Source organism: Balaenoptera borealis (genome assembly GCF_965194805.1).
Source record: "Balaenoptera borealis genome assembly, chromosome: 2".
NCBI classification, from domain to species: Eukaryota; Metazoa; Chordata; class Mammalia; order Artiodactyla; family Balaenopteridae; genus Balaenoptera; species Balaenoptera borealis.
Genome location: NC_138867.1, coordinates 51144027 through 51167323, shown reverse-complemented (window position 1 = coordinate 51167323; position 23297 = coordinate 51144027). Strand labels below are relative to the sequence as shown.

General features: G+C 43.7%; 1 protein-coding gene across 4 annotated transcripts in view; it reads right to left on the bottom strand.

The window, feature by feature from the left end:
* IPO11 (importin 11) overlaps positions 1 to 23297 on the bottom strand; it is a 485545-nt gene that overhangs the window by 239176 nt on the left and 223072 nt on the right. Inside the window, exon 30 of one of the 4 annotated variants that reach the window (XM_082383174.1) lies at positions 12251 to 17022. The exons of the other annotated variants lie outside the window; for them this stretch is intronic. Within the exon in view, the coding sequence (XP_082239300.1) occupies positions 17008 to 17022 (15 nt within the window). The 3' untranslated portion in view covers positions 12251 to 17007. Of the gene's footprint in view, positions 1 to 12250; positions 17023 to 23297 lie in introns of those variants that run through there. 4 annotated transcript variants of the gene reach the window in all.

Sequence of the window (23297 nt, the reverse complement as noted above, 5' to 3'; positions counted from 1 at the left end):
CTACTTTGTGCCAGGTAATGTTCTGAACACTTTCCACACATTAAATAGCTCATATAACCGTCACAAGAATCCTACTGGAAAAATACTAACACCACTCCTGTTTAACAGAGGAGGACGCAGAGGTGTAGAGAGGTAAAGCAACTCTGCCAGGACCACAGAGCCAGGGTGAGGTGGAGCTGGAGTTTGAACACAGGACGTAACACAGGAGAAATAAGATGGAGAACAAAATGCAACTCAGGGGCACAGCGGCTGTCCTTGACAGAAATGAAAGTTGGACAATGCTAGATAAGCAGCAGGGGAAGTGCGATTCCCCTGGGGAGCAAATCTGGCAAAACAGACCAGAGGATATGGACTTAAAAAAGCAAGGGGGGAAGTCAAGCAAGGGCCACTATATATGCACTGAGAGACACACAGGTAAAGTGATGCAGACATGCATGAAGTGACAGAGCCAGGGGACACAGTGAACAAGTCCAAGAGGCCATTCTGTGGTGGAAAGGGTCATGGAGAGGAAGGGGGCGAGCATGTGAAGATCAGATCTAAGCGGTGTGAAATTAACAGGGAAATCAATGGCGGAGAGATGGGACTGTCAGCCAAGAGGAAGGAATGGAAACGCAGGGGCACAGATATGTCCACTCTGAAAAAGCAAGAGGCCAAGAAGAGGGAAGCACTGATTGAGAGGGAAGTGCGTCGTTTCCTTTTCACTGTTGTTTTAACCCTTACATGATGTCTTCCTCAGCTGCCCTGCCAAACAGTGAGAACAATGAACTCTTCCCCCAGGGCTTCCATGTTATAGGATGAGAAGGGAGCACGCCACTGGAGCCTTGAGTGAGGGTGGATGGTTGGTTTTCTGTACATACTCCGTGCTTTTAGGGATTCTTGCCAAGAATGAGGTGTGATTTCAGGTGAGTAGGTGCCATTTGAGAAGAGAATTCTCCTCCTGCCAAATTATTGTGGCTGTGAAATAAGATCACACATGTAAAGGACACATGCACAGGGCTTGACACTTAGTATGTCCTCAGTGAATAGTGGTCGTGAGCAGGGGGCGTCTCCCTCTACCCAGAAACATTCAATGGCTCCCCTCTGTCAACAGGACACAAGTCCAGGTGCCCAACATGGCACTGAAAGCCTGTCGTTGGCGAGGCCCCTGCTTACATTTTTATAACCTTAACCACAGAATTGATTCACTACATTTACATCTTGGCAGCCTTAGTCTTACTCAGCAATGTCAAACAGCCAATGTAAGAGGATTTAAGAATTAAATGGCACGGGTCCCCTTCATCACAGAGCTTAGTCATGGATCACAGGAGCTTATCGGCGAACTCAGGTCCAGGTGGGCGAAGTGAGGGAACATCATGAGCTGCATCCTGAAATACTAGTCAAGTTTGCATGAGGTGTGATGCAATGCTGGGTCCCCACTGGAGAGCAGCTTTCTGTTCTGACAGCGGCAGAACAGGAGAGAGATTGGTGAGTTCAAGATCACAGGGAGAAGAGAGGAGAGCATATGTTGTATACTTCCAATTAGAAAAACAAAGCTGGAATATTGTGTTATAGGGTAGATGGCCACAAGTGGTCAGGCTTAAAAATAAGCGAACAGCAGTGGGGACAGGGCCCACTTGGCAAAGCCCAAGGAAACCTAGAGCAAATAAGAAGAAAACAGCTGCAGGCATTGTTCTCCAGGGTAACGAAGACTAAAAGCCATGGGGGTCTATATTCCAGACACACAAATCTCATTTTTACCAATCATTCTTTGGCTCAGTGCAAAGAAGCTACTTTTCTTTTATTTGTTTTTTGCTGTTTTTGCCCTTCTCCTGGGAGTTTCCTCCCCTGTGCTCCGTCCCCATCCTGAAGATTCTATTCCCAGTTCCAAACACAGGCACAGGACGTAGGCTTGCCTGGCCATCAGGACATCTCGTTCTTTTGGCCCCAGCGATTGGTTCAGAGTTGGGTCTGTGGCCCAACAAGAACTACTCAGATGCAATAAGACCTTTGTTGGGGCAGTAGGGGAAAAAGCACTTTTTCTGCTGGAATTTCCATAAGGAAGATGACATGTACCTGCAACTGCCCAGGAAGCCAACACTATGGAAAACAGAGCCAAAAAATAGCCAGAAACTGGGTCCACACAACGCTGGATCAAACTGCACCTGAAACCAATATATTCCAACAATGTCAACTAAGGGAGCCAATAAATTCCCACGTTTCTTAAGCCAGGTTGAATTGGGTTCCAGCCTCACAACTAATGGAGTCATAACTAATGAAGAAACAGAAGCTGAGGCTGAAATAAACTTATCTCTGCCAGAGAGGTGGGATGGTCCCTGGACACGGAGACACAGTCTGCCTCCTGCACCTGCCCAGCATGCAAGAATCTTAACCAAAGGCTGCACCTCACCGGAGGGACAGCTGGTGTGGACTCCCAAAGACCCAACAGCTCTTAGCCCAGACCTGCAAGGAAAATAACCATCCTCCCTTGGATGCAGAGAGACCTCATGCAGGCAGCCAAGAGGGAAAGCCAGCTGTGGGAGACTCTCCAGACAGTTTCTGCCCCATAGTCTTCACCACAACCAGCCCCTCTTGCCCACTGTCCTCCAACTCAATCTGTCTTCGCCAGTGGCACTTGTCTCATTGCTGTCCCCTGACCACACCGTGTGTTCTCCTGACTCTACATGCCGGCTCCTCCACCTCCTCCTCTTCACCCACCTCCCTTGCCCGTAATCCAGGACCTGGCTCAAATCTTTGCAATTTTCTCTGGCCACAACAACACACATTTGAACTCAGTTTCCTTATCCATAAAATAGGACAATAATCTTTTAGATATTTATCTATTAAAATATAATAATGATAATTGCAATACTGTAATAGCCAAAGTTTATGGAGCATTTTAATATATGTCAGGCACTGCCCTAAGTGCTTTATTTACCTCATTTAACCTTTATGTACCTTTGTGGAAAAAAGCATTGTTTTTACACACGTTTAGGCAACAAAGGCACAGGGAAGTTAAGTAATTTGCACAGCGTCTTACAACTAGAAGGTGACAGAGCCATATTTCAAACCAGAGCAGTTTGCTGCCAGAGCCTTCATTCTTAACCACTACATTCACTGCTCTAAATGGTATTAAGATAATGTAAAAGCGTGGGATGCAGAAACATCAGAGTCCTGCCCAGACCACTTCCATCCCAAACTGAAAATCCCCTCAGAGAAGTTTAATTACAAGTGACAATGGCAAGATGCTTTTTTTCCAAATTAATATTTTATTACTTGACACCTAGGTATGAGGCCTAAGAAAGACTCTCTCTTCCCTTAAACCTCTATAGTCCTATCGCCCAAGCCCGAAGCAATGATAACTGTGCCCCAGGGGCACTCGTGAGAAAAGGTGAACTAGGGCTGGATTAGGATCATTCGTCACTCAAACCAGGAACTAAACTAGGTTAACGAACATCCAGATTTGCCCTGACCAGTCCTGGTCCGTGTCTGTTGCCCTGGTGTAGATACTAATAAGTTCCCAAGCTTGGTGTGAACCATCAGTTAGTTGGTGACCCTAGGCCCACCTATGTGCCAACTAAGAGAGGGAGATCATCATAAACATCCTTTCCTTTCCTCCTATGACTACCTCTCAGATTCACGTTCCCGCTACTATATACCTTCCTGAAACCAGGGAGATGGCATTTCCACGCTCTGGTGGTAACTTCTGGAGCTTACCTTCAGAAGCTCTGAAATGGCTAAGAGCAGACATTAGCTCAGCAAGATAAAATCAACCTATGTTAGTGAGGTTGGGCTGCTATAGCAAAATGCCATAGACTGGGTGGCTTAAATAATAGACATTTATTTCTTATATCCTTGGAGGCTAGGAAGTCCCAGATCAAGGTGCTGGCAGATTGGGTTCCTGGTGAGAGACCTCCTCTGGCTTGTGGATAGCTGGCTTCTCACTGGGTCCTCACAAGACAGAGAGAGAAAGAAAGGGCTCTGGTGTCTCTTCTTTTTATAATGGCACTAATCACATCATGGGGGCCCCACCTCCAACCTCATCTAAACCTAATCATCTCCTAAAGGACCCACCTCCAAATACCATCATGGGGGAGGAAGAGAGGGGGTTTATGGCTTCAACCCATGGATTTGGAGGGAACACAAGCATTCAGTCCCTAACAAACAAACCAAAAAACCTCACCCCAATTCCATTACCCGTCTCAAATAGTATTTAGCTGTGTCTCACTTCACTCAGGTCTCTGCTTGAATGTCACCGCACGAGGCAGCTTTCCAAGACCAGCCTTTCTAAAAAACACTAAGCACTGCCAGCTTCAGTCTTCCCAGTCCTCACACACAGCTTAATCTTTCTTCTTAGCAACACTGCGTGTGTGTGTGTGTATAAAATATCTTTGTCTTGCCTAGTGAAAATGTTCCATAAGAGCAGTCCCAAGGAGAAAGCTGTCTGGAATTTCGTGGCAGAAGCTATGCCAGCTACTCCTTTTCCCCACCACACAGCCCTTCCTCAGCGGGCGGTGAGGATAAACGTTTTCAAGCATGTGTGGTGTGTATAAACTGACATTCTCAAATCATCCATGGACTCACACGAAACTTGTTTTATTTGTGTAACAGTATATTCTTTCCTTAACCAGGGAGGCCCATTCCTACTCAGCATTGGGAAAATGAAATTTGCCCCAAACCAGTAAATTCAAACCACAGTGGCACTTTTTTAGTTACTACTAATTGAAAATGTAGTCCTTCTTGTGTAAATATTCAAATTCAGTTACTTTGTTACGACTGACTGTCCAGTTTAAAGGGCTTCCTCTGGTTAAACTCTAAGTTACCTGCCACCTCCTCTGGTTTAACTCTAAATCACCAGAAGGCCTCGCCCTGGCCCGTCACGGGGCAGCAGTGGCTGCTGGGGGAAGGTGAGGGTCATTTACATGACCAGCGGGCTCAGCTGATCCGGCCTCACCCCACCTCCAGTGAGAGGCGGATACCAGCCTTGCTGCCAGAGTCACCGGAGCCTCACGGGAGACTTCTCCAAGCTCTGACCTTGGGGGGGGGGGGGGCGGAAATAGGCCAAGTGCCCCTCCCAGACACTCGACCTCTGCTTTCCAGGAAGCCCCCACTTCTCTTTCCTGCTTGGGGGCCAGTAGGGGCTGCAGCGGGGAGGGGACCAGGCAGCTTCGCTGGTCTGCTGTACGGTTTCCTCCACTCCTGCCCAGGGTGCACCATGCCTCGCCTTGTGCCTCACCTCATGATCTGGGGACCTTTGTTCTCTGCAATCTGAGGGGAGCTGGTGATGAATGAAGAACAGCAAGCGTCACAGCTTCACACTCCATCACAAGTAAGGCCACAAGAAAAAGACTTTCTATGTACAGCTCCACTTCCCACACCCAAGTGCTCTGTAACACGCAAAGCTCTACCCACCCATGAGGGAGTGTTGTGCCTGGTTCCAATCGTTCCTGATTTCCTCCTGCCTTGTTCTGATAACATTTTATCCTGGGGTGTTTGTTCTCTTCAGAGATGACAAGGCAGGAAGCATACGGATCCTGATTTATCCTCCACTGCACAGACGTTGGAGCTGAAAGCCCAGCTTCAAAGTTTTGCTCTGCCACCGGCTTGCTGTGTGACCTTGAGCAAATCACTCAACTGCTTGGACACAGTGTCTTCTCTGTGGAAGGGGTAGTATCATGAAAAGTAAATAAGTTAGTAGGTGTAAAGCTTTAGGACCATTCCAGGCATATAGTAAGTACTGGGCCATAGTTACTCAATGAACAAGGCTAGGCTCTGGAGGTCGGGGCTGCTGCTGTATCTGCAGAGCGTTCAAATGATTCAGCCAAATTGCATTATCTTCATGGCACCTCCTCTGCAGGTTGTCCCTGCATGCTCAAGTGGGATGGCATTAGTGGCCCTTAGCAGGAAGGGGGGCCCGGTGATCTCAGAAGAGATTGTCTGACTTGGGTCCTGGGATGTTGGCAGAATTGCTTTTCAAAAATTTGACTTTGCAATTTTTAATTGCTCAATCTTGGTTTTTCTGGCCCAAAGAACAGAGCTTCCTACCCTCAGACCTCTCCTGAGAGAAGTCCTTAGCCTTGACAAGGAAGGCTACTTCACACATGCCAACATCTGCTTCCAGCAAACACAGGCAGGTCATTTGCATAAATCACGCAGACCTGGCAAGTACGAAGGGGTGATGGGGCTACCTAGACAGGATTCTTTATCCGTTTGAAGTAATCACAGTTCTGATATCGTGCTCTTTTTGCCTTTTGCCTGGACAGCAGTGAGATGTAGAGAATCTTGGTGAGCAGAGACAAGCTGGGCAGCCGGAAGTGGGCAGCCTTCCAGGGCCCGGGTCCCGGCCGGCCACATGTACACTGCACCCCGTGGGCATGTGCACTGGCAAGGATGGCCTTAGAAGCTGGAGGAGGGAGCACCTCTCCCTTCGCCTGGAGGTTTTGGCTTACAGACCCATGAAGCACTAGTGTGGGCTCTGGCAGGTCTTTTTCTTTCAGACAAGCCAAGACCATGCAAATCCTAGAGAGAGAGAGAGAGACTGTGCCTGTGTGTGGGGATGGGGCACCGGGAGAGGCGGTGTATGCGTGGGCAGGCTGTGTGAAGGCCAGAGCAGGCCGAGTGTGAGAGGCTGCATGGCACAGGGAGGGGAGGAGGGATAGCGCCTGGTGAGTACGGGTGAGGAGGCCAGGGAGGGAGATGGCCGATGGATGGCTCGGGGGCCATGCAACGACATGGTGAAGAGCATGGCCCGAGGTCAGGTGGCCCAGTTGATATCAGCGACCAGCCGTAGGACCCAGGGCCTTTCTCAGCCTATTTTCATAACTGGAAAATGGAGGAAATAATACTCATATTGTGAGAATCATATTAAATAGTACCACCATCAAAATTATCTTTGTCATTGTTGTTTGCTGGATTATAATCATGGGTGCAGAGTGAAGGGAGGTATTCTTTGAGGACTAGGAGCACCTACTGAGTGACTTTGAACCACTCTGACTCTGACTTTTATGTGATTTTTCAATGAAAGTAGAATCCCATATATTCATCTACAGTGAGAAGTACAACTTGAGAGGAGACCAGACCCTTGTGTTCCACCAGCACACCCTGTTTCTGAAGACGGGCCCCAGGGGGATAATGGCCCAGTTGAGTTACCCCAAGGCTCTCTCTCCCCTGGATTTTATGGCACTGACAACTCCCACCTCTAAGGAGTCTGATCTTCTGGTTTGACATGTTAGAATCACACTGGAAATTACACAGGGGGGGTGATATGTAATTTGATATAATTTAATGGTGTTAGACAATAGCGGTTAGGAACTCTGCATGTGAGAGTAAGACAAGGGAAGGGTAAGCAGAAAGGAAGGACCAGGGAAGGGAAAGAGAGGCGTAGGCAAAATACCCAAAGGCTGAGTAGCCAGGAGCATGTAACTGCACAAGCTTTAAGCCACAGCCAGCCAGCAGCAGAGAATACAGTTCAATCAAGTGTCCAGTCGGCCCGCGGAGCCTCTGTGGCAAAATATTATATCTCTATTTTACACCACATGGGGTTTGCTTAAATGTCTTTTAGATGGTTTATTGTGGGAGAGGGCAACATTAATGAAAGAATAGGTATCATATACATACTTCAGGACTCTGAAAGAAGTGTAGAAGGAAGTATGACTTGCTACTTTTTCCAACAAAAATGGAAATTTGTAATTTCTGTTAATAAAAAGGCTGCCACCACATGAAAAGATGCTCAACATCACTAATAATTAGAGAAATGCAAATCAAAACTACAATGAGGTATCACCTCACACCGGTCAGAATGACCATCATCAGAAACTCTGCAAACAATAAATGCTGGAGAAGGTGTGGAGAAAGGGGAACCCTCCTACACTGTTGGTGGGAATGTAAATTGGTAGAACGGTTATGGAGAACAGTGTGGAGGTTCCTTAAAAAACTAAAAATAGAACTACCATATGATCCAGCAATCCCACTCCTGGGCCTATATCTGGAGAAAACCATAATTTGAAAAGATACATGCAGTCCAATGCTCACTGTAGCACTATTTACAATAGCCAAGACACAGAAGCAACCTAAGTGTCCATCAACAGAGGAATGGATAAAGAAGATGTGGTACATATATTCAATGGAATATTACTCAGTCATAAAAATGAATGAAGTAATGCCATTTGCAGCAACATGGATGGACCTAGAGATTATCATACTAAGTGAAGTAAGTCAGACAGAGAAAGACAAATATCAATATGATATCACTTATATGTGGAATCTAAACAAATGATACAAATGAACTTATTTACAAAACAGAAACTGACTCATAGATCTAGAAATCAAACTTATGGTTACCAAAGGGGAAACATGGGGGGAAGCAATAAATTAGGGGATTGTGATTAACATATACACACTGCTATATATAAAATAGATAACTAATAAGGACCTACTGTATAGCACAGGGAACTCTACTCAGTACTCTGTAATGACCTATAGGGGAAAGGAATCTAAAAAAGAGTGGATGTATGTACATGTATAACTGATTCACTTTGCTGTACACCTGAAACTAACACAACATTGTAAGTCAACTATACTCCAATAGAAATTAAAAAAAAAAAAAAAATTGCTGCCGCAGTGTTTTCTGTTCAGTGAGGTAGAGACCCCAGGATGGCCTGCCCAGGCCTGCATCACCAGACCCACAACTGAGAGGCTCTGGGTCAGTGAGCTGGGTCTGGTGGGACCTCAGGAGACTTTCTAGAGCTGGGAAAGCCTGGGAAGACTGTGGGCATCAACAGCCCTTGCAGTGAGCGTGCAGGCTGCCAAGCCCTCACTGGCTACAATGCACAGTTTCCTCTAGACCCCCCTTGGTTGGGCCTGCGTCCCAGTGCACTCTGCTCTTCATGGTGGAAGCCTGGAGGGTACCGTGCTCGTCCCCCCTGCCCTAAACGGCAGCCCAGAGCATCTGCCTCACGTCCCTGCTGCCTAGTAAAGAAGGCTCCTCAAAGCCATTTGTGGCAACTGTCCAGCAGCTCCATCACTGCCTCCTAACCTGCTGCCTTCCTGCCCAGGTCTGCTCTCAGCCCCTCAGTCTTGATTTTGGCTCTTGCCTATAGCCCTTATCTAGCTGTCTGGACTTGGAGCTCCTGGGTAGGGTAAGAGCCTGAATCTGAGCACTCTCTCCAGACTCTGGATCTTCTGCCCTGGGCGTGCTGAAGAGAAGCCATGCTAGTTTCGGTTCTTGGAAAGCAACTCTGTGCCCTGGGTCATGGAAGCGTGGCCGGGCTGCCCTAATTACAACTGCCGAGATTTATCCTATGCTTCTGTCTATGGAGGAAGAGATGCAGGTACTCCCAGAACAGAGAAAGCTTTCCAAAAACTCTTGTCTGTCTTCTGATAATTTACTAAGCAGTTAGATCTTTCTTGCTAAAGAGAAAACAGCCAAGGGTTTTTAATGCCAAGCTTCCACATTTGTGGAGTTGTGTAGGAAGTACTGCTTCTAAGTGAAGCGAAGGTGGATGAATCTTATGAAGTCTAATCAAGTATATTTGATAAAGCCAGGACAGGAAACAGAACAGTTAAGAACTAGTGAGAAAGTGTCTCTGCTGTTCTTTGATGTTTATTCCTTTATGTATCTTTTTAAAATGCAGCACTTAGTAACGCTTACATAGCATAGCTGCTTTCCTTAGAGAAAAAAAGGTATTAATTGAAAATTTTACAATTCTGATTTGAATCTCATATATTAAAGTACATCTCTAAGTATTTATTCTAGTGGTTATAACCCTTTATGCATCAGAAATAACTAGGAAGCATATTAAAAATACAGATGTTGAAGCCTCATGCTCATAAATTCTGGACCCAGGCATTTGCTCTGTCAGCATATGTGATGTTTGAGAACCACCAGTGTAGTGCCTCTCAAATTTTAAAGTGCATATGAATCATCTGGGACCTTGTTAAAAAAATACCGATTCTGACTCAGTCGGTCTGGGGTGTGGTCTGAGATTCAGTGATTCTAACAAGGTCCCAGTCTGAGTCTGATGCTGCTTGGTTCGTACATCACATTTTGACTGGAAGGCATGGACCATGGAACCAGGTGCAGCCACTCACCTGATGGCAGCTGGGCCCAAATTGGAGGCTAGGTACCTGAGAGAAAATAATCAGACTCCTCAGGATGGACTCTTGACACTAAGTCGTGGAATGATTAACAATGGACTTTACCTACATCATCTCAGTAAATCTGCACATGAACTACACAAGATCAATATTATTATATATATATTTTTGGATGAGAAACCCAAGACTCAGAAAGTCATACAGCTAGTAAGTACATATATTGGTTCTCTATTGCTATTTTACAAATTACCACACACTTAGTGGCTTACAACACAACTTTATTATCTTTTGGTTCTAGAGTTCAGAAGCCCCAAAATCAAGGCATTGGCAGGGCTATATTCCTTCTGGGGGCTCAAGGACAGAATCTATTTTCTTTCCTTTGCAGCTTCCGGAGGCCACCTGCATTCCTTGGCTCATGGTCCCTTCCTCCATCTTCAAAGTCAACAACATCTCCGACCTTTTTCCCTTCATCTCTAAGCACTGCTGGGAAAGCATCTCTGCTTTTAAGGACTCAGGTAGTTAGACTGAGCCCCTCTGAATGATACGGGACACTCTCCCACCTCAAGGTCTGTACCTTAATCAAACCTGTAGAGTCCCTTTTGCCATCCCAGTTTCCAGGGATTAGGGTACAGACATCTTTGGGGCCCATTATTCTGCCTACCATGGCGGGGGAAAGCAAGATTTGGGGCCTGGAATCAAATTCAGATCTGATTCCAAAGTCCATGCTCCTTCCAGTACACAACTCAAAACAGCAGCTAAATTGAATGTCGTTGTTGTTATGTTTTCTGGAGGCCAAATGGAGAATGGAGCTTAAGTTTAGTGCAGCTGTAGGACGCCTGAATTCTATTATCATTTTTAATTGAACTCAATGGTGCCAAAGTAGATTTTATTTGCTGCAATTCATTTTGCATTCTCCTTAGTCTCATCAAAACAGGCCTGCTGTGCAAGTGCAGATTCACACAAACATCTAAGTGTGGTTCCTGGTTGTTATTTAACCTAACTAAAACATTAAGATGGAAACCAAGGAACATCTTTCAGATTTGGCAACGAATTATTTATACTTTCAAGCAACAATGTGGAAGCAAGATTAGTAAATGAACCTTGAGTATTTGACTGCCTTGCAGGGAGCTTGTGACTACTGAGGGGCTATGTTCACCACATCAAACTCCCCACCACCATAGCAGCAAGGTGCTCCTGTCTGCAGAGATTCAGCCTTAAACGGAGGCAAAACTCCTCCCACTCTTCATGAGCGCATTCAGAACTAGGTTTTCTTTTTAAGAGCAGCAAGTTCATCCACGGAACTGGGGCTTCTAGTTATCAGAAACATTATCATCAGGACAATGGGAACAGAGAAATATTTAGTATGGGTTCTTTTAAATCCATCTATTAGGGGTTGAATTGTGTCCCCTCAAAAATGAATTGTTGAAGTTCTAACCCCCAGCACCTCAGAATATGGCCTTATTTGGAAATGGGGTCATTGCAGATGTAGTTAGTTGAGATGACTGCTGTCCTTATAAGAGGAAAGAGGCAGGGGGAGAAGGTGCCCATGTGACAAGACGCAGAGACTGGAGTGATGCATCTATAAGCCAAGGAACGCCAAGGAGTCAGTAGACACCAGAAGAGGCAAGGAGGGATTCTCCCTTACAGGCTTCAGAAGGAACCAGCCCTGCCCACACCTCAGTTTTGGACTTCTAGCCTCCAGAATCATGAAAGAATAAATTTGTTGTTTTCAGCCACCCAGTTTGTGGTACTTTGTTACAGCAGCCCTAGGAAACTGACACACTTATCTTTAAGGATGTTGTTACAATTTATATTTCTCACTTTACAGAATGGATGTATTTCTGAAAAGGTAAATGAAAATACATCAAACAATGATTGGAACATGACTTGAACACTGGAGATGTAGTCCCAGAGAATGATTTTGACTACAAGATGTTACTTAAATCACAACACAGAAATCTTGCCAAAACACCATTCATGGAGCTTCCCTGGTTGTGCAGTGGTTAAGAATCTGCCTGCCAATGCAGGGGACACGGGTTCAAGCCCTGGTCCAGGAAGATCCCACATGCTGCGGAGCAACTAAGCCCGTGCACCACAACTACTGAGCCCACGCACCTAGAGCCCATGCTCCACAACAAGAGAAGCCACCACGATGAGAAGCCTGTGCACGGCAAGGAAGAGTAGCCCCTGCTCACTGCAACTAGAGAAAGCCGCACACAACAATGAAGACCCAACACAGCCAAAAATAAATAAATAAATAAATTACTTAAAAACAAACAAAACCACCATTCATTATGAAGTTGAACTTAGCAAAACAGGCATTTCCTAGTCTGGCTTCAGGAAGTTCTAAAATGACATTATAGAGCATGGACACAGCTCAGCAGTGGCAGTAACAGTCAAATGAGAACCCACTCACTTGTAAAGCACCTACTATGCGCCAGGCACTGTGCTAGGTGCTTTTCAGACATATTTTTCCAGACTATTACTCCTCCCTTTTGTAAAACAAAAAACAAACAAACCTTTTCCTTTGGGTGTTGACCTCCTGCAAGGGTAGAAGCAGTGGAATGACTAATATAATCGAGTAGGAATCTCTGCCACGGTCCCATACTGACTCTTGTCATCACTGAAACTGCTCCTCCTTCCGAAGCAGTAACCTCAGTATTTCTGTCTCTCATTACCTCTGCCTGCCAGTCCTTCCAAGTTACTTATTAGCCACCCCTGCAACCACTGTTCTAACCCCATCAGGATCTGCAGTCCTCTGAACCTCCCATTTACCCTATCTTTTGCCTTCCCCTGTCTTTACTTCCTTTTCATTCATCTTAGAATTCATTGCCCATCATCTGGCCCCTAATCCTGCATCCTCTTCTAACAGCATCATCCGCTAAAACCCAACGCTGTGGCTACAGCTGAACAGAACAATACTGCTGGAGAAAGTCACACATAGCTGTTTACCACAAACATATGTTGCTTTTATAATGAGGAAAAAAAAGTTATTAAAAAGCAATTGACCATGTAATTGGCTTGAAAGGTTTTTGCATTTTATCAGCTTTTCAACTGCTATCTCTAAATTATTTTAGAAACAAAATTGCTAGTCTTTTGAGTTTTCCTTCTCTGAATGCTCATCTATAGGTTATTTATTTATATATATATATATATATATATATATATATAAAACCTATGGAAGGCCATATGGAGAGTACATTGGACTGTTTCGTCTCCAACATATGGCTTGGAAGTTTTCACTCCAGTCCTTAGAGGAAAAACCTGGACAAACTGAAAATCAATGACTTTTCTTGGACTCATCAGAGAACTGAGTTTGCAGGGCAAACTGTCTCCCCAAAATGCAGAGAGACAGGCAAATCCAGAGTCACAGCCAAAAGCTACTTACTTAGAGCAGAAGTGCCAGAGCCGTAAACTGGTAGGATCAATTCTGGGGACCACAGTCTTAGGGGAAGCCCTTACTTTGGTGAGTATTACCTCCACGAGCCCCACCAATTTCTCCTGATGAAATCACAGGAAGATTCACTCATGGCTCCGGCAGGTGGAGGGGAAGGATCATGCCTGTGAAATATACCCAGAGCTTTCTCCATAACAAAGGCCTAATCCCCAGGGAAAAGACTTTACCAGACCCTTGTCCTAAAGCATGGGAAAAGGGCATTCCTCTCACTCCAGCCCCTTCTCACCTTCGTGTCTTACCTCAGAAGGACGAGAGGCCTATCCAAGAAGAAACACGTGGGACTTCCCTGGCGGCGCAGTGGTTAAGAATCCGCCTGCCAATGCAGGGGACACGGGTTCAAGCCCTGGTCTGGGAAGATCCCACGTGCCGCGGAGCAACTAAGCCCATGCGCCTCAACTACTGAGCCTGTGCTCTAGAGCCCACGAGTCACAACTACTGAAGCCCACACACCTAGAGCCCGCGCTCCACAACAAGAGAAGCCACCGCAATGAGAAGCCCACTCACTGCAACGAACAGTAGCCCCCGCTCGCCGCAACTAAAGAAAGCCTGTGCGCAGCAGCAAAGACCCAACACAGCCAAAATTTAATTAATTAATTATTAATTATTTTAAAAAAAGAAAAAGAAACACATGGTGGTCACAGGCCAGACACTCAAGCCCACTAAGACTTGAGATTTAATCATAAGATCAGAGGACATTCCCCTCCCACACACTTTTCCACCACACCAACAGGGCTCCAGTATAACGGTGGATTGCTGCTAAAAGAGATACCAGACACAGGTCCTCTCTGAGGAGAAGTACTTAGGGAAGCCCAAAGTCAAAGAGGGGAAACAAAAACAAGAACCCTAGGACAATTTGAAACCTCTGGCACCAAGAGCTAACATTAAACATTAAACACAGCCTAACTCCTAGCCAGATTAGCATACATGCTCACACTAGAAGATCATTTATCTCAGTTCCTATTACCCAACACAGCATGTCCAGCTTTCAACCAAAAATTAAAAGGCATGCTAAAAGGCAGATCAAGATCTGTGATCAAGCAAGAAATCAGAGATCTCGGGCAAGCATCAGAATGAGACTCATATATAACATAGATGTTAGAATTCTCAGACAGGGAATTTTAAATAGCTACCATTAGTATGTCATGGGCTGTAATGAAAAAGACAACATGCATGAAGAGATGGGTATTGTAAGCAGAGAGACAGAAATTCTAAGAAAGAATCAAAAGTAAATGCTAGAAGTCAAAAACATTGTAACAGAAATAAACCAAAAACTGACATCTAGGCATATCATATTTAATCTTCAGAAGAGCAAAGACAAGGAGAAAAATCTTGAAAGAAGTCAGAGGAGGGAGGGAAAACCATTTTACCTACAGAGGAACAAGGATAAGAACAACAGTGGGCTTCTTTTCAAAAACTATGCAAGGAAGAAGAAATACTAACCTAGAATCCTACATTCAGCAAAGGTGTCCTTCAAAAGTGAAGGATAAGTAAAGACCTTCTCAAGCAAACAAAAACTGAGAGAATTCATCATCAAAAGACCTACCCTGCAAAGAAACGTTAAAAGGGTTAGGATTAGGAAAATTAGATACATCAGAAATTTAGATCTACATGAAGAAAGGATGCTTATTGGAGAAGAAATAAATGAAGGTAAAATCAAACCTTTGTGGCTTTTTTTAATTCTTAATTGATCTGAAAGGTAACTGTTTAAAGTAACAGTAACACTGTATTGGGTGACTACAGCACATAGATGAGTGAAATGAGCGACAGCAACATGTAAGGAGTGGGATGGGAGAAGTCGGAACACTGCTATAAGGTACCTACTCTACACAGGAATACTGCCATTTGAAGGTGGACTTAGATTAGTAAAAATGTAAATTGTAAACCTAGGCAACCATTAACATTTTTTAAAAAGAGATATAACTGAAAGTACATTGGAAGAGGTGCTAGGGACCCAAGGCTGTAGGCCTCACCTTTCAGGGCCCATTTCCTCACCTGTGAAATGGTAAGGTTAGAATGGATCTTCTCTCTCTGATTCCCTTCCTGCTCTGAAATTCTTTAACTAAAAACATTAAAATAAAACAAACAAAAAAAAATAAAATAAAAAGCCTATCTTCTGCCTTTACATATATCTACAAGGAGGAGCCTTTTGAAAGGTATAAAAATAATCAATATCCTAATCTATTACTGCAGTAAGTTTAAGTTTGGGTTTCCATATTTCCATACTGTGAGTTGCCTTTAGCAGGCTTATCTAGTAAGCCTAATAAAATATTGGATTTGCTCACCTGGTTCAGCACTTCTCAATGCATTGTGTGTGAGTAAAGAACACACAAGGCTGAAGGAAAGGCCATTTCACAGTACTGATTTCACTGCCAGAGACAGCACAAGGCATATGCCTTTCAATCCAAAAACAAAAGAAACCCAGCTGCGTTCCTTGACTAAACAGAACTCATAATTAGTTTGTGATTACCTCCTGAACTGTCAATAGACTTTCCTTTCCTGGCTGGCTGTCAATACGCTTCTGAGCTCAGAGTATACATTTATGAGCTACAACTTCGCTGTCAATCAAAAAGTTTTGCTCTTCTAGATTATTGCTTAAGTTGCAATGTTCATTAAAAAAGAAAGAAAAAAAGTCACTTTAGGGCCAGCCCAGCGAGCACTGTGGAAATGACCTGCCCCTTCTGAAATGAGATACTGATCTTGCCTCAGGCTAAAGCTATTGAGAAAACAAACAGCTCACTTGCAGGTCTACTCACAGCTCACCTCCAGACTTAACCTGCTTTAACCCCTTTCAATAAAAAACCCCAACAAGCAGACTTCTAGTCATAAGGCTAATTTCCAGCTTTAAAACATCGTCCTAGTGGCAGACAGATATAAATGCTTTAAGCCTCACAGGACTCATAACCTGTTCTAGCAGTTACTTGCATTCTATTTTTGCCCTACCGGGAAATTAAAGTGGCATGAAAATCAATGCTTCACTTTGAAGGAAAAGAGGGCTGGATGACCAGATATCAATACATTCCTTCTTGGATTAGACAGTTCTTCAAAGCACACTTGGCTAAATAACTTGCAACAGGCCCAAATGAGTTGGATGCAGGCATTAACTGGAACAAGGAACAAATCTTGCTTGTTAAAGATCTTTGGCTAACTGGAGACGCTCTACTTGTTACAGTAAGAAAGGATTCAAGAGAAAATGTAGTCAATGACTCTCAGTTCTGAATTTTATCCAAGTGCTTCAGACCATAAGGAGTCTCCTAGGCCAGGAGTTCAACTGCCCAGAAGCAAAATCAGAGAAATTCAGACCAATAGCTACAGCTCTTTTCCAGGGTATTAGGGTATTCACCACTAGGGCTCAAAAGCTCAACTTCAGACAACTGCACGGGGCTATCATGGGACATGAGGTTCTGCATACTAACCTGGATGTGTTTGGGACAGAATGCAGTTTCTTCTTAAGAGGAAAAAGGTAACTTTGGACTGCCGTTTCAGATGTCACAGTCCTATGGAGGTACAGAGATCAGAGATTCACATTTAAGGAATGATTATTTTCTTTTCTCTCCCCATTTTGCCAGCTGATCCTAAACCACACTAAAAGAAAATATTCTAAAGTGTGGCATGTTTCTGCCTTTTAAGCTCAGACCAAAAATGATAACGTATTTGTGAAGTGTTTAAAAAAAAACTATTTGTTGCATATTTGCATCTTTGCCAACCGTTTACAAATCCAAAAACAACAAAGAGAAAGGCAGTTGTTTGTCTTCATTTCTTCATTTTTAGGTGGCATGTGAGTTCAGGTTACATAGGTGTTCACAAAGATCTACATACTTTTTAAAAACACAAGGGGGCAGGGGAGATAGAGAGAGGGAAAGAGAAAGAGACGACTCTTGGCTGAGGTGTGCCATAACAATAATGGAGTTTATGAGACTTAGGAGGGTTGATGAAATGCGCACCAGGTTCAATCTACCTTTCCATAGCTTGGTCATTGACTTATCTAGGTTAAAATAAAATTGCAGAACTTGCTGTAAATGAAAAGGCAAGCTAGTAGAGGTTAAGAGTTCTAAGGCCAAAACAAAACAAAACAAACAAAAATACCACTGGAAATTTCTACTACTGTAAGGTCTTTGAAAAATTATGGAGCGGCCTGATGAGCACCACCTTATCCACTGTAGCATCATCAACAGAGAGACAACCTGACATTCTGTGCATCCTGATGTGACACCATGCAAGTACATTACCAATGGAGTCTTGTTGCCAAAAATGTTAACCTGAATCCAGTTACAAGGAAACAATTAGAACACTGCAGAGTAATGGAGATTCTACAAGACAGCTACCGTGGAGGGGTCTGGGCAAGATGGCGGAAGAGTAAGACGCGGAGATCACCTTCCTCCCCACAGATACATTAGAAATACATGTACACGTGGAACTGCTCCTAAAGAACACCTACTGAACGCTGGCAGAAGACGTCAGACTTCCCAAAAGGCAAGAAACTCCCCACGTACTTGGGTAGGGCAAAAGGAAAAAGAAATAACAGAGACAAAAGAATAGGGACGGGACCTGAACCAGTGGGAGGGAGCTGTGAAGGAGGAAAGGTTTCCACACACTAGGAAGCCCCTTCGCGGGCGGAGACTGCGGGTGGCAGAGGGGGGAAGCTTCGGAGCCACAGAGGAGAGCGCAGCCACAGGGGTGCGGAGGGCAAAGCGGAGAGATTCCCGCAGAGGCTTGGCGCCGAGCAGCACTCACCAGCCCGAGAGGCTTGTCTGCTCACCCGCCGGGGTGGGCGGGGGCTGGGAGCTGAGGCTCGGGCTTCGGTCGGATCCCAGGGAGAGGACTGGGGTTGGCGGCGTGAACACAGTCTGAAGGGGCTAGTGCACCACAGCTAGCCGGGAGGGAGTCCGGGAAAAAGTCTGCAGCTGCCGAAGAGGCAAGAGACTTTTTCTTGCCTCTTTGTTTCGTGGCGCGCAAAGAGAGGGGATTCAGAGCGCCGCCTAAACGAGCTCCAGAGACGGGCGTGAGCCACGGCTATCAGCGCGGACCCCAGAGGCGGGTGCGAGCCGCGGCTATCAGTGCAGACCCCAGAGACGGGCAGGAGACGCTAAGGCTGCTGCTGCCACCACCAAGAAGCCTGTGTGCGAGCACAGGTCACTCTCCACACCGCCCCTCCCGGGAGCAAGTGCAGCCCGCCACGGCCAGTCTCCCGTGATCCAGGGAAAACTTCCCCGGGAGAACGCACGGCGCGCCTCAGGCTGCTGCAACGTCACACCGGCCTCTGCTGCTGCAGGCTCGCCCCACATCCGTACCCCTCCCTCCCCCCCGCCTGAGTGAGCCAGAGCCCCCGAGCAGCTGCTCCTTTAACCCCGTTCAGTCTAGGCGGGGAACAGACGCCCTCAGGCGACTTACACGCAGAGGCGGGTCGAAATCCAAAGCTGAACCCTGGGAGCTGTGCGAACAAAGAAGAGAAAGGGAAATCTCTCCCCACAGCCTCAGAAGCAGCGGATTAAAGCTCCACAAACAACTTGATATTCCTGCATCTGTTGAATACCTGAATAGACAACGAATCATCCCAAATTCAGGAGGTGGACTTTGGGAGCAGGATATATTAATTTTTCCCCTTTTCCTTTTTTTGTGAGTGTATATGTGTATGCTTCTGGGTGAGATTTTGTCTGTATAGCTTTGCTTTCACCATTTGTCCTAGGGTTCTGTCCGTCCGTTTTCTTTTTTTTTTTACTAAAAAAAATTTTTTTTCTTAATAAGTGTTTTCTTAGTAATTTTTTCCTTATTTCCTATTTTTAAAAATTCAAAAAAAATTTTTTTAATAAGTTTTTAAATATTTTTTATTTTAAAAAATTTAAAAAATTTTTTCTTAATAAATTTTTTTCTTAATAATTTTTTCTTATTTTTTATTATAAAAATTAATAAATTTATTTTAAAAAATTAAAAAAAATTTTTTTTCCTAATAAATTTTTTCTTAATAATTTTTTTCTTATTTTTTATTATAATAGCTTTATTTTATTTTATTTTATTTTATTTTATACTCTTTCTTTCTTTCTATTTTTTCTCCCTTTTCTTCTGAGCCGTGTGGGTGAAAGGCGCTTGGTGCTCCAACCAGTCATCAGGGCTGTGCCTCTGAGGTGGAAGACCCAACTTCAGGACACTAGTCCACAAGAGACCTCCCAGCTCCACATAATATCAAATGGCAAAAATCCCTCAGAGATCTCCATCTCAACATCAAGACCCAGCTTCACTCAATGACCAGCAAGCTACAGGGCTGGACACCCTATGCCAAACAACTAGCAAGACAGGAACAAAGCCCCATCCATTAGCAGAGAGGCTGCCTAAAATCATAATAAGGCCACAGACACCCCAAAACAGACCACCAGACGTGGACGTGCCCACCAGAAAGACAAGATCCAGCCTCATCCACCAGAACACAGGCACTAGTCCCCTCCACCAGGAAGCCTACACAACCCACTGAACCAACCTTAGCCACTGGGGACAGAAACCAAAAACAACGGGAACTACGAACCTGCAGCCTGTGAAAAGGAGACCCCAAACTGAGTAAGATAAGCAAAATGAGAAGACAGAAAAACACACAGCAGATGAAGAAGCAGGGTCAAAACACACCAGACCGAACAAATGAAGAGGAAATAGGGAGTCTACCTGAAAAAGAATTCAGAATAATGATAGTAAGGATGATCCAAAATCTTGGAAATAGAATAGACAAAATGCAAGAAATATTTAACAAGGATGTAGAAGAACTAAAGAGGAACCAAGCAATGATGAAAAACACAATAAATGAAATTAAAAATACTCTAGACGGGATCAATAGCAGAATAATTGAGGTAGGAGAACGGATAAGTGACCTGGAAGATAAAATAGTGGAAATAACTACGGCAGAGCAGAATAAAGAAAAAAGAATGAAAAGAACTGAGGACAGTCTCAGAGACCTCTGGGACAACATTAAACGCACCAACATTCGAATTATAGGGGTCCCAGAAGAAGAAGAGAAAAAGAAAGGGACTGAGAAAATATTTGAAGAGATTATAGTTGAAAACTTCCCCAATATGGGAAAGGAAATAGTTAATCAAGTCCTGGAAGCACAGAGAGTCCCAAACAAGAAAAATCCAAGGAGAAACACGCCAAGACACATATTAATCAAACTATCAAAAATTAAATATAAAGAAAACATATTAAAAGCAGCAAGGGAAAAACAACAAATAACACACAAGGGAATCCCCATAAGGTTAACAGCTGATCCTTCAGCAGAAACTCTGCAAGCCAGAAGGGAGTGGCATGATATACTTAAAGTGATGAAGGAGAAAAACCTACAACCAAGATTACTCTACCCAGCAAGGATCTCATTCAGATTTGATGGAGAAATTAAAACCTTTACAGACAAGCAAAAGCTGAGAGAGTTCAGCACCACCAAACCAGCTTTACAACAAATGCTAAAGGAACTTCTCTAGGCAAGAAACACAAGAGAAGGAAAACACCTACAATAACAAACCCAAAACATTTAAGAAAATGGGAATAAGAACATACATATCGATAATTACCTTAAATGTAAATGGATTACATGCTCCCACCAAAAGATACAGACTGGCTGAATGGATACAAAAACAAGACCCATGTATATGCTGTCTACAAGAGACCCACTTCAGACCTAGAGACACATGCAGACTGAAAGTGAGGGGATGGAAAAAGATATTCCATGCAAATGGAAATCAAAAGAAAGCTGGAGTAGCAATTCTCATATCAGACAAAATAGACTTTAAAATAAAGAATATTACAAGAGACAAAGAAGGACACTATATAATGATCAAGGGATCGATCCAAGAGGAAGGAATAACAATTGTAAATATTTATGCACCCAACATAGGAGCACCTCAATACATAAGGCAAATACTAACAGCCATAAAAGGGGAAATCGACAGCAACACAATCATAGTAGGGGACTTTAACACCCCACTTTCACCAATGGACAGATCATCCAAAATGAAAATAAATAAGGAAACACAAGCTTTAAATGATACATTAAACAAGATGGACTTAATTGATCTTTATAGGACATTCCACCCAAAAACAACAGAATACACATTTTTCTCAAGTGCTCATGGAACATTCTCCAGGATAGATCATATCTTGGGTCACAAATCAAGCCTTGGTAAAGTTAAGAAAATTGAAATCGTATCAAGTATCTTTTCCAACCACAATGCTATGAGACTAGATATCAATTACAGGAAAAGATCTGTAAAAAATACAAACACATGGAGGCTACACAATACACTACTTGATAACGAAGTGATCACTGAAGAAATCAAAGGGGAAATCAAAAAATACCTAGAAACAAATGACAATGGAGACACGATGACCCAAAACCTATGGGATGCAGCAAAAGCAGTGCTAAGAGGGAAGTTTATAGCAATAAAAGCCTACCTCAAGAAACAGGAAACATCTCGAATAAACAACCTAACCTTGCACCTAAAGCAATTAGAGAAAGAAGAACAAAAAAACCCCAAAGCTAGCAGAAGGAAAGAAATCATAAATATCAGATCAGAAATAAATGAAAAAGAAATGAAGGAGACAATAGCAAGGATCAATAAAACTAAAAGCTGGTTCTTTGAGAAGATAAACAAAATTGATAAACCATTAGCCACACTCAGCAAGAGAAAAAGGGTGAAGACTCAAATCAATAGAATTAGAAATGAAAAAGGAGAAGTAACCACTGACACTGCAGAAATACAAATGATCATGAGAGATTACTACAAGCAACTCTATGCCAATAAAATGGACAACCTGGAAGAAATGGACAGATTCTTAGAAATGCACAACCTGCCAAGACTGAACCAGGAAGAAACAGAAAATACGAATAGACCAATCACAAGCACTGAAATTGAAACTGTGATTAAAAATCTTCCAACAAACAAAAGTCCAGGACCAGATGGCTTCACAGGCAAATTCTATCAAATATTTAGAGAAGTGCTGGCACCTATTCTTCTCAAACTCTTCCAAAATATTGCAGAGGGAGGAACACTCTCCGACTCATTCTATGAGGCCACCATCACCCTGATACCAAAACCAGACAAAGATGTCACAAAGAAAGAAAACTACAGGCCAATATCACTGATGAACATAGATGCAAAAATCCTCAACAAAACACTAGCAAACAGAATCCAACAGCACATTAAAAGGATCATACACCATGATCAAGTGGGGTTTATTCCAGGAATGCAAGGATTCTTCAATATACGCAAATCAATCAACATGATACATCATATTAACAAATTGAAGGAGAAAAACCATATGATCATCTCAATAGATGCAGAGAAAGCTTTTGACAAAATTCAACACCCATTTATGATAAAAGCCCTGCAGAAAGTAGGCATAGAGGGAACTTTCCTCAACATAATAAAGGCCATATATGACAAACCCACAGCCAACATTGTCCTCAATGGTGAAAAACTGAAACCATTTCCACTAAGATCAGGAACAAGACAAGGTTGCCCACTCTCACCACTATTATTCAACATAGTTTTGGAAGTGTTAGCCACAGCAATCAGAGAAGAAAAAGAAATAAAAGGAATCCAAATCGGAAAAGAAGAAGTAAAACTGTCACTGTTTGCAGATGACATGATACCATACATAGAGAATCCTAAAGATGCTACCAGAAAACTACTAGAGCTAATCAATGAATTTGGTAAAGTAGCAGGATACAAAATTAATGCACAGAAATCTCTTGCATTCCTATACACTAATGATGACAAATCTGAAAGGGAAATTA